This window comes from Apiospora aurea (assembly GCF_038362705.1).
Source record: "Apiospora aurea strain CBS 24483 chromosome Unknown utg000005l_segment0_segment0, whole genome shotgun sequence".
Taxonomy (NCBI): Eukaryota; Fungi; Ascomycota; class Sordariomycetes; order Amphisphaeriales; family Apiosporaceae; genus Apiospora; species Apiospora aurea.
This window is the reverse complement of record NW_027117392.1, coordinates 3,480,166-3,495,471: the sequence shown is the minus strand read 5'-3', so window position 1 is coordinate 3,495,471 and position 15,306 is coordinate 3,480,166. Positions and strand designations below refer to the sequence as shown.

Below are 15,306 nucleotides of genomic sequence, written 5' to 3'. Positions count from 1 at the left end.
AGCGTAGAAAGGAAGGTCCCATTGGTTACTTAAAAGCCAAAGGGGTTTTCGGGAGCTGGACAATGTTAGAAGACGAGCGCCCGGCTGAGGGCCATTTGACTTACTAGCTTGTGCAAGGTTTGCACGCCGTCCCGTTGCCTGAGGAGCAATCTTGTCTGCGACCCCAAAGCGGACTGGGGGCGCTGGGCCCGTCTGCTGGGGCACCAGAGGCGCAGCGGGAGCGGGTTGAGACTGCGGCGGGTTGTTATTTGTGTTGGGGTTGAAGCCAGAGTTGAAGCCAGAGTTGAAGCCAGGATTGAATCCTGTTGGCTGCTGCTGCAACGGAGGCATGCCCGTTCTCTGCGGCTCAAGAGCAGGAGGCAGGAACGAGTTGACCCCGGTGGCTTGCGGGAACTGCTGCCCGGGGGTGAACCCACCCTGGAATCCGGTAGGTTGAGACTGAACAGGCCCGAATTGCGAGGCCCGAGGATCTGCGAAGGGGCTCTGCATTTGCGGCGCACCAGTCATCTGTGGCTGCATGAATTGGTTCTGCCCGAAGCCGGTCTGCTGCGGTTGCATGCCGGCACCCGGGTTGTAACCCATCATTCCAGGCCCTGTTGGCTGGGGCTGGAAGCCTCCCATATACTGCGATTGCATCCTCTGTTGGCTCAGATCGTTCAGGCTTTGCCCAGGGGGTGCCAAGCCCGTCATTTGTGGTTGCAACGGCGGCGGCGCGAATTGACTAGGTTGCGCCGACTGTGGTGCGGAAAGGGGCCGCGAAGGCGGCGGCGGCATCAACGCTCCTTGGCCCTGCGTCATCTGGGGTGCTATCGGCCTTTGACGGCTAGCCAAACCAAGGTTCAGAGGCTGGGCACCGACAGATTGACCTGTAGGCATGTTCTGGAGCCCGGTTTGTTGTTGTGCGAGTCCAGCAAAGAACGCCGGGCTTGCCCCAGGAGCCTGGGCTGCGGCTGGTTGGTGTTGCGGCGCGGGTTGCGGCGGGGGCTGAACAACTTGGGGCGCTGCTGTTGGTTGAGCTTTAACTGGCTCTAAAGGCTGCGACAGCAAGGAGAGGTCCAGCATCCCTTGCGTAGGCGGTGCTTGAGGGGCTGCCTTGGGTGCCTCCGGCTCCGGTGTAGGGGCTGCCTTGGGTTGTGGCTCGGGTTGCTTCGACGGCTTTACGTCCCATGCATCGTCATCGAACCCGCCGCTGCTCTTGTCACCCTCCTTGGGTTTGGCAGCACTAGGCGAAGGAGTGGAAGTTCCTTCGGCACCGGCTTCCTTTTGCTGAGAGAAGGCCTTCGGGTCAATAGTATCGTTGGTCTGGGTCGCTGGCGCAGGCCGACCCTTTCGGGTGTTGTTTCGGAGCGTCCCTCCGGGGCCCGAGAAGAGACCGCCCTCGCCTTCTTCGTCTCCAGCAAAACTGACACCCTTTTTCTTGCCCTCTCGTCCGAATCTCTTGTCCAGGTGGCGCATCACTTTGATGATATCACCTTCTCTGAGTCCAAGGCTACGGAGCACAGTAGCGTCGACATCAGGCAGAACACTTTCATCCATGGAGTCCTTGTTGAACGCCTGCGCATACCGCTCGCAAAGTCCGACGGCAACCTCACAAGAAAGGAAGAATTGAAACCAGTCGTAGTCGTTACCGTTACTGATGGATGCGCCGACAACTTTGGGCTTGACCGATGTCGATTCCTTGGGTGGCCTCGTGGACTGCGCGCGCTTGACTTCGGATAGGGGCTTATCCTCATCCAATGAAATGCCCGTGATTAGCTCCACGTATTCGAGATCTTTGACTGACATCTTATTAACAGGCACGGCAATTTTGACGCCATTCATCTTGTGCAGGTTGATCTTCCCGTCCTTTAGACCAAGGAATTGGGCTTCGACGCTGAAAGATTTGGTACGATCGGTCCACACCCGAATCTTATTAGGGTCGGGTTCTGGGTGCAAATGATGATTAGCAATTCTGCTCAGGTGGGCTTGGAGTTAAGGGGTGTCAGGTAGCATAGCAGCGGACTTACTCGACTTGGAGGATCCAGAGCGGCCGCTCCCACTGCCTTCGGCTCGACCGTTCTCTCGTTTGCTTCTCTGTTGGCCATGTTGGTTACTACTGTCCGTGGCTGATAAACTACTATGTCTCTCAGGCAAACGCATGCCAGGTCCTACCTCTGCTACTTTTTGATCCCTCTTCATGGCCTCCTTGGTCAGCCGCTCTTCCTCGAGGCGGTTTTGTGCGACTGTTGATCTGCCTGAATCCAGGCTTGGTGGCGTGATTGGCGACAGGACGGATTCCTTCACCTCAATATAACTGCTGGGGACGACGCCTTCTTTTCCGTTCTTCACTCGTCGCACTTGCCACCATTCTTCGCTCTTAAGATCGTCAATGATGGTAACCTCGTCTCCCACGGCGACTGTCACCTCGTCGTCGCCCTGTGCCATGAAGTCATAGAGGATCACTCCCCGTTTCTGACTGTTCTTGCTGGTGCCGGCCAAGATGACCTCACGAAGTCCCTCGGCCTTGACGGCTCCGGACAACTCGCCCAGAGCACTCACGATTTCGGCCGCCGTGTCCTTAGCACCAGCATGAAAATCGATGCTTCTACTAGGGCGGACCAGCTCCAAGAACACGTGCTTGCCCTCGCGAGAATAGTGAGTCATTTTATCCGCAGTCCACTCGTTAGTCGGGCCGTCATGGGCGCGCTCGGGAGCAATCAGAATGACACCCGTCTTGAGGTTGACACCCAGGGTGGTTGGCATCTTCTTTTTCTTGCCCATGACTGAAACCATCTCGTTGATGTTGTACATATGGAACCCCCCGGGCGCGATGCGGCCTGTAGTACCTGCCGGGACTTCGTCATTGCGCTCGCGCCGACTCATTGTTCGCTGCGGCGGTGGGGATTGAAGCTCAGAAGAAATGGCCGAATGCGAACGGGGCCGGGTGGGCAGGGCCGGGCTTGGTTCCTCCTCCGATTCTTCCGAGAAATACTGCTGACGGGGCGAGGGGACGGCAATCGGAGGTGGCGTGGGCGCACGAGTTGAACTTTTGCCATGCATAACGCCAGCCAGTGCAGCTTGTGGGTTGGCGGCTCCACGGTTGGCGTCCGAGGCAACGGATGGCTGCCGGGTAGGAAGAGGAGGGCTTCGGGGCTCTTCAGGCTCGGCCGGAGCAGCCGAGCGGGTAGGGAGTGCTGGCGGAGGTATGGGCACCGGAGCGGCCGGCGGTTCTGGCTCTGGCTCGGGTTCTGGCTCGGCAGCTCTTGTCGTGTCCGCCTCCACAGCATCGCCCATCTCAATGTAGTTGGCGGGGACAAAGCCAAAATCGCCATTGAGTCCTACCAAGATCCAGTCGGGATCTGAAGTATCGTAGACCAATAATTGTGCATCTTCGGGGAAGGACAGCTCTTCGTCGGTTTGCCTGGTGTATTCGTACAGTGCACGAGCTTGGGCAACAGCCGGGGCCTAGGGAGGAGTCCAAAGGTGTCAGTCCATGCATGGTATTGCTGGATGGCTTAGAGCCGAGCAACGCTGCCGGCGGAGTAGGAGATTGGGGGGGATGCATACTTCCTCGACGTAGTTGTTGGGTACCAAGCCCTCGGGCTCGTCATCTTCGTCGGCGCTTGCTTTCTTTTTCGCCTTCCACCAGTCATCCTCCTGGCTCTTTTCTAAAACATACAGGACATCGCCTTCGGTGATGGCCAGCTCTCCTTCTCCCTGGGGCGCATAGTCATATACGGCCTTGTAAACGCCGAGGAACCCCATGACGGCGGTGTTGGTTTATCGATGCAGTCGCAGCAGGGATCGCGGCGGGTAGTAGGAGAGACGTTGGGTTGCTGTCGGTGATACGGGGAGAGTAGATTGGCGAGTGTCGGGTGCCGCTGCAGTTAGGTACGGGCTCTCGAATGACGGACGCGTTAACTGCAGTCGTCAGACCATCACGTTCGGGTCGGCGCAAGCGGCAGTCTCCTTGGGCCGGTAAGCTGCAAATGAAACTGCAGGTGTGTGTGTGTGTATGGATGGATGCACGTAAGGCAGGTAGGCAGTGTAGGTATGTAGTTTAGGATGTAGGTAGTTGGCAATCCCGAAGTTCGGGTTGAGTGCTTGCTGTCTGGCCTGCACGACCGGTAGGGGGGTGCCAGGCCAAGGGTTTGATTGGTTGGTGGGGCACGAGAGGACAGTATTGAGGGGACTGTTGAACGACAGCCCAAAGGCAAAGGGGGTAGATAGGCTTGAGGGGGTAGGTAGATTGAGACCTTGCCGGACAGCAGAAACAATAATGCCTATATGTATATGGGTTCTGGAAAGCAATCAATCACAGACAACTCCCACCACGCAGTTGAACCCTTGGGGCCTGGGTCTTGTCTTGGGCCTTGGGGGTAAGATTGGTGGCCGGTGGACTGGAACCTATGAGGTAAGGGAGAAGTGGGGCCACTTCATGTCGGCTGCTCGCTGCTCGCTCTATAAGTACCTTTATTGTACCTACTTAACTTAACTTACCTAGTGTGTACGGTCCATAGTGCGTGGCCACCACTACGCACCGTCCTGATTATGTCCTCTGAAAGGGGACAATCTTGTGTCGTGTATCCGTATGTGACCATGATCCTGTGCCATCGACACAGAGCTCGCTGGCTAAGTAGATACTTATTCATTGATAAGGTCTACGACCAACTATATGTCTCAGGTGTACGTACTTAGGTAGCCAAAGTGGGTAAACAGATAGATGCCTGAGTATAGACCTACCTACAAGCGTGCATCCATGCGCCCAACGCGAGTTGATCCAAGGATGACCTAGCTAGGTATGCAGCCATTGTCTGCCTTCGATGGTCCTCTACTTCATCTTTTGTCGGCTCTCGACCAGGACAAGGACAGACTACCACCTCGAATTGTGACTATCCATCCTCGGCCGCCCGGAGTTCTGCCCATCCGCTGTGCATAGCTCCGTCACCTGCCTGCTTACGGTGCTTCGTCCTTCGGGACGCTCCTCTTAGGGGCGCTGCGAACGGAACCGACACCATCATCAGAGCCGTTGACTGAACTTTGTCGCCTACTAGCGCGCCTCGAAGCTCGTGCCATCATTCCCGGCAGATATCGGGGTTCGTGGCCCGAGAGGTGCATCTCCCTCTCCGTCGGCCACTGCCCGTCGCGCGGGGCCGTTGCTGTCAACAACGGCGATCCTGATACTGTAACTTGCGGAGCAGTATTGTTGGGATCGGCTGCTACTGGTGCTGGTGCGCGACCGAAGCGTGGCTCTTGGGCGGAGACTCCGATAAAACCATGAGACTTGGTTTCGTGGAGGGTCGTGTTGCTGGCCAAAGTGGTCTTGAGCGACGATGTCGGGGAATTAGTCATTGGCTGCAGGACCGCAAGGCCTTCCGACGTAGAGCCCGTTGCGGTCTCCTGGGGCGCAGCTGAGCTGTAGCTTGCGATCCTAACAAAAAGAATTAATCAGTAATGTCTCCTGAACAACAAGACTTGATGCATGCTCACAGGCGATGTTCCTCTACCCAAGTGTGATATCTGAATTCCTCCCGGCGATCAGGTACATTGGTCTTGGCCATTTGATTGCCCTCCTTGCCTGGTAGGTTGAACTTGGGCCCGAGCCACTGCTGTTTGATCGAGTGCTCGTACCCGCTCTGTTTGACAGAGTTCTTCGCCAACTCACACATATCTACCGGGCTGAGCTTGTAGATCTGCGCAGCTACTGCGTACTCCTCGATGAGTGGCTCTTTGGTGAATGCAAACTGCAGGGGGTCATCCGTCGAGAGCGACACGTTCAGGCCCCGTTTGAAGTATTGATGAAACGGGTTTCTCTCATACGCAAGGAATAGCGCATTGTTACTGAGAGGTGACATAGCTATGCCAATCTGTTCCAAGTAGAAGATATACTGGAGAAGTGGCACTTTTCTCAACAACAGCCCATGGCTAATGCTATGGCAGCACAAGAGGGCGATGGCGAGGTGTTCACTATCACCTGCTTCTCCGCAGTGTGGACGCAGCAGCAACGTGTTGAACCCACGTTGCCGGCGCCAGAAGTTCAGCGAAGTCATGTTGGCGAACAAGTAATAGATCCAATAGCTGTAGGGCGGGTTTTGCTTGGAGTCCCATTCCTTGGGGACGGGGAACTTCTTATACAGTCGGCGTTCGACCTTGCTCTCGTCGTCAACACTGTCGAATCCGATGACACGCTGGAGGAAGATGTGCAGCTTGGGATGGCTCTCGGGATCTTTGGTTACTTCGAACAGGGGAAGGAATACGTTCTTGACAACCTGCTCGAAGCTCCCCATCAAACCAGTCGCTTTGTACACATCGTACAGCCGTGGAATCTGAATAAGCCAACGGACGTTATGGGAGATCAGCTTGTTATCTACCACCCAGGCAGCAAGCTTGTCCCACTCATCCATCGACTTTCCATAGATGGATATACGCCATTCCACCATTTGATATTTGCTCGACTCCAGATCGGCGATTACTTCCTTGGTGATTTCTGCGAGATATCGGCCTTGGATATGGTTGTCCGTCTTCAGAAAGATCGTTCTCAGGCGGGACTCCCCTATGGGGTTATACTTCAAGTTGAACTTGTCGAATCGGTGGAAGGAATCGGTATGGGCATGCATATCCAGGGTATCAATACTCAGGTCGTATGCTGTGAGTTTAATACTTTCAAAAACCTCGGCAAGGGTGAGGACCTTGCCATCTCTGATCAGGACCTGTTCATTGGGACACTTCTTCATTTTACTTTTGATGAAACGCAAGAGATGCTTTTGGTTCATACAGGCAGAGTGGTGAACATGGGTATCGACCTTTCTCACATTGTAAAAGTCGCGATGCGGGACTTTCTTGCTGTCTGCAGTCTCCTGATACTCGTTCAGAAGCGTGTAGAGGTTAAATTTGCCCTCGAGGTATTGCAAGCGCCGGAAGGCAAAACTCTTACTGGGTCCATCTGACGATATGGCCAAGATATTCTCCAGGTCCATGTAGTAATCCTTGATGGTTGGGACGCCGACGACGGGCGTATTGGCGGCTTCTGCCTCGGCGTTTTCGAAAACCTGGTACACCCCGTTCTCGTCAAGCCTGAACGCGAAATCGCTGGGTGGGGGCAAAGGCAGCAGGTCCTCGATTTCGAAGTCTTCGCCAACGTCGTGCCCAGGCTTGCGCTTCTTGGACGTGCGCTTCGACCTGGCGTCCGCAGCGGCCGCGGCAGCTTCATCAAGCGCCGTTTGGGTGTCAGGCTGGGGGGAAGCACCGTGCTATTGCTGAGACTGTTCACTGCCGTAGGGGCAACGGTATGCGGTCCGACCCAGGCTGGTTCCGGGGGCGGAGGATAAATGTCCCAGCTGGGGTCGTCCTTGGGATTGTCACCATCACGCTGCACCGAGAGGCGGATGTACTTGTGACGGGTGTCTAGAATCTTCTGGATATTCTGAAAGATGGTGCTCAACTCGGCGGCAATGTGTGGGTCATTGTCCGCGAAGCCAGTGCCCAACCCCATCGGCACCTGACCATCTGGCAAGGTCATGTCCGGTAGGACCTGGTTTTCGCTGCCGCCGGCGCCCATGTCCTCTGTGCCCAGCAGCATGTTTGGGGTTTGGCCAGGATTGCCTCCGAGGGATGGTCGAGTGGCTGTTGGCGGCGCGGGCTCTTGACCCAGACTAGAACGGAGAGGTGAGGGGCCGACGTAGGGTAGCTTATAGCTGGAGGATGTAGTGGCAGTTGTGCCTATGCGGGAGGGTGGGAGCGAGCTCGAGGGAGGAGTTTGGCCCTCGACTCCACCATGGGCACCGAAAGTCTCCAGCGTTCTCGGACCTTTCCCGGCAGAGACCACAGGGCTCTGAGGGGTGGTGTGCGACTGAACCACTTCCCCGCCATCTGCCCTCTGGTATTCCTGCTGATGTCTCTGGTAGAACAGCTTAGCATCCGTCTGGCTCATCTGCCGCTCGTCCACAGGGTCGTAGAAGGCCGTTCTCTTGGGGCGGTCTCGATAGAGCATACCCTCGGCGGAATGCTCGTCCGATAGTGTAGGGGCCAAATGTTGCTGCGCATCATGACCGCCTTCTGTTTCATTGTCGCTTTCGACTGCATATGCATACCGCTCATCCTCGTCGGTGTCGACATCCTCCTGGAGGAAAGCAGACGATGGGCCCTCGAGGGGCGTCTCCATTTCCGGCAGATCGTTTACTAATGAACAGCCTGGTCAGTTTCCGGGTAGCAACTCGCATTCGTTCGCTCAGACATGGCATGGGCATGGGCATGGGCGTAGGACACGGGAAGTATATGGCGGGGTAAATTGCGACTACAATGAGAGACACGGGCGCACTTACAAGGCATTGTTTCGCGAGGCAATCGCCGTGCGACGGTGACTCGAAAGCCTGGGCTGGAACGAAGCGAACGTGACTGGAATGATCAGATGATGGGAGGCAGAGGTACCTGCATCAAAGAAAAAGAAGCCCAAGAATGCCAGGGCCGATGTGCTGTCACCACCGGTACGAGTATCGTCCTTCAATGAGGGATGAGTCTATCCCTCGCTTCTGCGCTTTATTTTTTAGCCTGTAGCTTAAGTCGTCTTTGAAGCTACTTGCCCGCTTTAGGTACACACCAAGAAAGAAACCTTTTTTTTCTCGGCCTGATCAATCCGGGAGCCGGTACCTCCTGACTAGGTGTGTACATGCTGCCTTAAGTATGCAAGTTGGATACGACCCGACTCAAGCTCCCCCTGGTCCAAAAACTAGCGCTGCCTGTCAGGCACCGATTACGTCGGGTTTCTTGCCAAGATGACAGTGTAACAGTGGTGCTGTGCTGTGCTTGCTGGTGGGCATGGATTAGGTAGAGGAGGGGCAGAGCCTGAACCCGTCCCGTTCCCCGTCCCGAAAGCCAGGAGAGCAGAAGCGCCAGCCAACGATAGACCCGCGCGACATTGGCATGGGCTGAAGATGCAATGCTGCTTAATACGACATCCATCCGATATCTAATCTGCAATACAATACACATGCATACATGTACGTACGTAGTCGTCTAAGGTAAGTCACATCGGACTGAGGGTGGTTTGCTCCCCGCGCAAGTACACAATACAGGAAACCCGTGCTCGCAGTGTAGGTATTGATGATTTGACAGCTTCTAAGAAGTAGTATATGTATAATAACTCCGTTTTGCATTCCATCAAACATATCTCCTGGACTCCGCCTCAGCCCTCTTTCGTACTGGGCACTGCGGTTGACTTGGGCCTTGCCGATGGAGCCTTCTTCTTGCCATCCAACGAATACAACGCACCGGCAGAGAACACCACCACGGCCCCTAATAGGGTCCCTGGCGCAAGCCTATTGCCGAAAAGCCAGATGCTCAGCAGGAGGCTGACGAGTTTTCTGATGTTAAGAACAATCGTCACAGTGAGTGCCGAAGATGCGGCTGCAAGCAGGTTGACTCCGCGAATGCAAGCGTACTGAGTCAAGACATTCAGTGCCAGGTAGACCACCTGACTGGGTATATGAACACTCTTGATGTTGGCCCGCATGGCCTCCGAGAGGTTGGAGACAGCCGACAGCTGTTCTGCGTAAGCAGGCAATGCCAAGGGGGGCACTGTTGGCGAGCCGCATGAACTGTCTGTACAACGATGGCATGAAGGGTAGGAAGAGTGGCAACGAAAGCAGATGCGAGTAGAAGAGATTTTCCTTCCAGTGGGGGCCATACTTCTTGTATGTCTCTTCCGTGTATAACCCCATGATGGCCGACATGACTTGCGCGACGAACAGGATGACAAGGCCGGTACTGAAACTGGGCGCGGAGCTGTGGGAATCCCCCGACGAGGTGTCCTTCACACAAAACTTAGCAATCACATTCGAGGTGGGAATGCCACGCATCGCTTACCTTAGTCTGCGAATCCGACCATGCGGCCGTGATGACGCCGACAGTCAACAGGAGCACGGCAACAATCTGAATGCGAGAATATTTCTTGCCCCACAAGCTCCCGGCTATCATAGTTGTAATGCTACCTCCGGATCGTAGGATGATGTGAACAGGTACAGATATATCGTAGCTGAAAGCATGGTTGTTGAGCACGTTGATGCTGAAGAACAAGACGATATTGATAAGCCAGCGGCGTATAGGCACTCGATTCGGCGTGAGGAAAAACGGCGGGCGCGTCGCGTCGAACTGCGATACGTATCCGGTGACAGCAACGAAGAGGAATTGGACAAACGTCAGAAGCGTCCCTTGAAGCAGATTAGTATGTCAAATCGACCCAAACTTGGACTTTCTCGTACCGCTAGCTGGTTCGATCCTAATGGTTGGAAACGTTAGCTGTGAGCTGGCTATGGCAGCAATTGGTACGCTGGCACCGCGAGTCTGGGCATTACTCACTTGATGATTGCTTCCAAAGCGAACACCTGTATAGAATCGTATTAGCACACCACACGCGTCCACGAAGCGACGAGCGCGCGACAAGGCACTGGGACTGCCGAGGGCACGTCAAACCCTTACATTTGAGCAGCAGCCACCGAAAATTAGGCCCAGCATAACCCCGATGGCCAGCCATTGCGGAATGGTTTCGATGAAGATGCGGCCGGCGAGTGCCATGACTTTGGAGAGAGTCGGACGCTGGTCGTGTATGCCGTACCGCTCGGCCTGCTCGAGGGAGGGCCCGGCGTTGATGACCTTGGGGGTTAGAGGAGCGCCATTGCTCTGCGCAGCATGCGAGTCTCGCAAGGTTTGGCGCTTCCGAGCAGTCGATCGGGGCGTCATGTGGATGTAGTGGAGGAGGCTTGAGGGACGGAGGAATGTGAGTTCAGTCCAGCAGTCCAGTCAGCAGATTCCTGTCGGGACAACTTGACACGTGGGATGCAAACCCCACAAGCCTGGGCAGGGCAGCGCGGGCACCGCGACAAGAACGTCTGCGCAACACCGGAAGGAGTCAAGAACACGCCCGCCCGCTCGTATGGCTAACTCACCAACTCAATGGGAAGAAGGGAGCCAAGATTCGCGTCGTCTGGACTTGGGCGCATGCGAGCAGAAGAGATTGTAACGTGTAACAGAAGGGGGAGACGGCGGGTGGTCAGGGCAACGATCGATTTATTATTAGTAGTTTTCCTTGATATGTCATTTCAAGTGTAAAGCTCTAGCACATGTTTTGCTCTTTCAAGGCTCGGAGGTCACCCTTCCATTGATAAACCAAACCCCACGCCTAGCCTACAGGGAGGAGGGACGACCCCGTTTTGGGGCGGCCTGCCAGCTTGTCTGTCCGTATGCTGATTTGATGGCTGTATTCATCTTGCATACATAAGGAGGCAGGTATGCAAAGGAGTGTGCAGCAAGTGCGTCAGGCAGGTGCACAAATGCATCGATACAAACATAGCTCAATAGGTACAATTGATCAATGTGGCTTACGAATTGTCTAAACAGGGGCCGTCACCCTTTCCCACCGTACTGCACAGATATCTCCCTGCCCCTCCCTGCCGCCCGTGGCTCGAGATGTACGTCTAGGTAGGGGGAAGCACCAGGTTACGCTCCGGTTTGTACTGGAGATGTAGAATGCCATGCATGTCAAAACGGCTCGATTTGCCGATACCCAAGGCCGTCTCTGGCGTTGTCCACTAATGGCTTTTCGCGTCCCCGACACGGGAATCTTGAGAGATAGGCGCGCATGGACATGGACCCCTGGAGATATGCTGCGGTCCAGCGATCGGCCCGCCGCTACAGGGCTGCCTAGGGGCTAATGTGTCAGCGCTGCCAAAAAATATCCCACCACCGCTTCTTCCGCCACAACCCTCCTACTTCTACCACTCCTACTATGCCTCCTACCCCTATTACATACTTCCCCAATTGTGTCGGTGTTGAACGTAACCAGGTATATCCAAATATATATATATATATATATGGACTTACCATGTAGCATGCGTCAGGTCCTCTAGTCTGATTCTTATGGACATGCCACCGAAGGGCCAGGGTTCTCATGCTCGACTGTTCACGCTGTCTCTCAGCTTCGTCCCGGCCCTCGTAGCGAAGACGACGATATCACACAATCACACTTCGTATACACAGAGAGCACTTGGTAAAGTCGTAGTTTGTCTTGCATGTTTGTCTGTAATGTCTATGATGTGGTATGCATTTCTTGTCACCAACTCAATGGCGCCCGATGCTTGTTGCGACCAGTCCGGTACCTGCTCATGCCAGAGACTTACACCAACGCGAGAAGCCTCCCCCTTTAACACCGCAGATTGAATTTGAGAGCCAACCTGTCATATGTGTCTTCAGCAAGGTTGCCATGCACTGGGTTTGTGAGTATCCTTGTTCGGTAACGAGACACCCACTGATGCAAATGGCATCCTCGGAGTAGCCATCTGTTGGCCAAGGCACCAGCATGGCCCGTACAGCACCAAATCCAAAGACCCATGGATCTCTGTGAAGAAGACACAGAGATGTCTCTGGGCGACCTAACAAGGCACAACAATGTTGAGCTATTCTCGCTGAAGCCTAGAGAACCCACATTGACAGGAACAAAGCTCGTCTGATGTGGGATGGGTCTATCCCGCGCCATTGGGATTTCTAGAGCGCCGAAAAACGAAAAGCTAGGGAACGTGTAAGCATAACGATACCAACCATGAGATTACCTCATACGGAGCAAAACAGCGAGACTTACGTTGTTGGTTGCAGCGATTGCTATGCTGTCTTCGAATGGATGCCAGCTCATGTGCAGAATCTTCTTGTTGAAGTCGATCTGGTCCGCATCTGTCTCTTTCCGCATGCGCTGACCCTGAGCACCCGCCGGGCTTCCAGCACGAGATCCGTTCTTCTTGCCACCATTCGCTGTCGGGCTAGTGGATGAGTTGATAGGGGTGGCCACGCCAACCTTCTTCGCCTTGAAAGCTGACTTGTCTGCTTGCAGAACAACTTCTGTCTCCCTTCTCGGGGTCGGAGGGATAGATCATGAAGTTGTTGTTGTAGCTGCCCGTCATGACATTCTTGGCGTCTCCCGAGAAAACCACCTCAAACTTGTCGAATATGCTGTCGTTCTCGTACGTATCGCACAAACGCGGACGGAGGTGCTCGTGGATGGGTATGGTCTTGACCGGTTGGCGCTCCATGTTAACGTCCCAAATCTTGACCGTCAGGTAGTCCCGCGAAAGTATGTATCGCCCATCGTGTGAGAAGCGAACATCCGAGATGGATGAAATGATCTCCGAGAAGAAAGAACGCGACGAGGGGTCTTCCTCTTGCTCGAAAACTGTACTACTGTCAAAAACAATTCACACAAGGACCGCAGGGCCGGTTGACGTACGTTTAGCGTGCTGGTCACAGAGAGCGCTTTCACGCATGTCGGCGAGTTTGATAGTGCCTTTCGAGCTTGCATACATGAACCAATTGCAACTGGTGGGGTGGAACTCGGCTGCAGTGATGACCTCGGTCAGCTCCTCCATGTTCGCCGGTTTGATATCCACGATGTTGAAGCTCTGGTCTTGTATGTTGAGGTTCCAAAGGTTGATGCGAAGATCGTCACTGCTTATGAACGTCTCTCCATCGCTGTTGACAGAGATGCTGTTGATGTGGTATGCATGGGCATTTGCGTAGGTGCGCCGAGGTACGGCGGCCACGACCGTATCGTGATGGGTCAGGCGCGGAAGCTTCAAGTCCTCGGCATTCTTGAAATGGGTGAGGCCTGGGCTGGCACGCGGAGCTCCGCCCCCAGCCCCCAGAGCATTGCCGGGCGTAAGGTCGTGTGATAGATTATTCTCAGCTACGACCTTCAGCGACTTCTCGAAGACCTTCCATAACTTAATCGTCTTGTCGTTTGTCGACAGTAGGTAGTGTGAGGCGTTCTGACGGCGACACCATTTGATCTTGTTGATCTTCTCCTCGATCTCTAGCGACTTCAAGTAGTCGAACTCGGGCTCGTGCGACTGGAATTCAGTATGGAACTTGTATTCACACGTTTTTTTCTGCAGGCCCGTCATAGTCAGAACAACATCACAATGAGATATGGCAGTCCCAGCGCCGATGGGGGGGGGTCTCCTGCTTGATGGGACGATGGGTGGGCTTCCAGCGTTGTAGGTAGGAACTGACCGTTTCATTCCTCTCGAATAGCACTACCCGTCCGCCTTTGTCTCCTGTTGCCAGATAGTTGCCTGTGTGGTCGAACTCTACAGTCGAAATAATATCGGCTACGTGGCGCCGTCAGCATGCGGGCCCCAAAATCTTTTTCAAGACGGGCTAGGATTGGAGGAGGAAGGACAACGCACCTTCTGTGATGTCTTCCACATCTCCCTTGTCTCCGAAACACCTGGGATAGGACGAGCAGTTAGTTGCGAGAGCTCAAAGGCAGCGTGGGGTCGGTCGGGGTGCGACAGGACGGGACATACTGGGTGAACTTCCAAGTCGGCCCCTGTTCATCAAGAGCCATCTTTGCTGCACTCCTGATGGGCGTGGTATAGGGAGATTCGAAAAGTGGCAAGCTGGAGAATGTCTTTGGTGGTGCGGGAGGGCAAGGCTTCTCGAGAAGGTAGCGGGGTGGAATTTGGGGGCGGGCGGCGGTGGTGGGCAAGGGCGCAAACGAAGCGTCAGCGGGCAGCAGTGACGGGATATGTGATGAAGAAAAAGTCTGACGATTACTAGGTAAGGGTAAGTCGCAGGGCGGGAATGGTGACAGTGATTGTGACGATGTTTCTTGGGTTGGGATTTGACATGTACAAGGACTACGTTACGACCTAGGCGGGCAAGAGTGAATGAAGAGCCTAAGGTTAAGGTGTAGCAGCAGCAGTGACCGTGCCGTTCAATGGATGGGTGGCTTTGGTTACCTGAGAGGGCGAGAGCAGGCAGAGAGAGCACGCCAGCCAACTTGAGACCAGACTGGAGTGAGGTAAGGTACCTTTTGAGCCCAGCCCAGCCCAGCCCAGTTCAGTTCAAACTTGAGCCCAGCAGCCAGACCCCAGCCTTGTATCTACGGAGGTAGGTACCGACGTACCTCCAAACCCTTACGTGCCAGTGCTAGACCAACTCCCAGACCTCCCAGACCACTGACTACCTGCAGCACAGCACGCAGAGCAGAGCAGAGCGAGCGAGAGAGAGAAAAAGAGAGAGAGAGAGAGCACATTTCAACTCAAATGTTGCGTGCGCTATCACCACACACCACAATACACATTGCTGCTGCTCAATTGATGCTTGCTCAATTCCATTCATCGGCCCCACACTCTGCCACTTCCAACTCCCCCGACAGGGCTCTCAATCATGGATCGTGGAAAGTTACCAAACAAACGAGAAGAAAAAAAGTACACGCTGGATCGGGTACTAGACACGACATGTCACTGCTGGGATTGATGCCTACACACTGCTGCATACTTCATC

The 15,306-nt window shown here is 54.7% G+C and overlaps 4 protein-coding genes across 4 annotated transcripts; all 4 read right to left on the bottom strand.

Annotated features, from left to right (window-relative positions):
• Nucleotides 1-29: 29 nt before the first annotated feature.
• Nucleotides 30-3,744, bottom strand: PG986_007629 (cytoskeleton assembly control protein sla1; the record flags this gene model as incomplete). The annotated part of the gene is made up of 4 exons (XM_066843851.1): nucleotides 30-55; nucleotides 105-1,925; nucleotides 2,007-3,444; nucleotides 3,547-3,744. The coding sequence occupies 4 exons, from the start codon at nucleotides 3,742-3,744 to the stop codon at nucleotides 30-32; spliced, it is 3,483 nt and encodes a 1,160-aa protein (XP_066699963.1).
• Nucleotides 3,745-4,935: 1,191 nt separating this feature from the next.
• PG986_007628 (uncharacterized protein) lies at nucleotides 4,936-8,140 on the bottom strand (the record flags this gene model as incomplete). The annotated part of the gene is given in 3 exon segments (XM_066843850.1): nucleotides 4,936-5,395; nucleotides 5,470-7,211; nucleotides 7,226-8,140. 3 exon segments carry the CDS (start codon nucleotides 8,138-8,140, stop codon nucleotides 4,936-4,938), a joined length of 3,117 nt encoding a protein of 1,038 aa, XP_066699962.1.
• Nucleotides 8,141-9,160: 1,020 nt separating this feature from the next.
• Nucleotides 9,161-10,713, bottom strand: PG986_007627 (uncharacterized protein; the record flags this gene model as incomplete). Its single annotated transcript, XM_066843849.1, has 4 exons — nucleotides 9,161-9,522; nucleotides 9,554-9,797; nucleotides 9,841-10,125; nucleotides 10,453-10,713. 4 exons carry the CDS (start codon nucleotides 10,711-10,713, stop codon nucleotides 9,161-9,163), a joined length of 1,152 nt encoding a protein of 383 aa, XP_066699961.1.
• Nucleotides 10,714-12,574: 1,861 nt separating this feature from the next.
• On the bottom strand, nucleotides 12,575-14,365 carry PG986_007626 (Protein phosphatase PP2A regulatory subunit B; the record flags this gene model as incomplete). Its single annotated transcript, XM_066843848.1, has 6 exons — nucleotides 12,575-12,838; nucleotides 12,927-13,192; nucleotides 13,247-13,904; nucleotides 14,029-14,126; nucleotides 14,205-14,245; nucleotides 14,325-14,365. 6 exons carry the CDS (start codon nucleotides 14,363-14,365, stop codon nucleotides 12,575-12,577), a joined length of 1,368 nt encoding a protein of 455 aa, XP_066699960.1.
• Nucleotides 14,366-15,306: the final 941 nt, after the last annotated feature.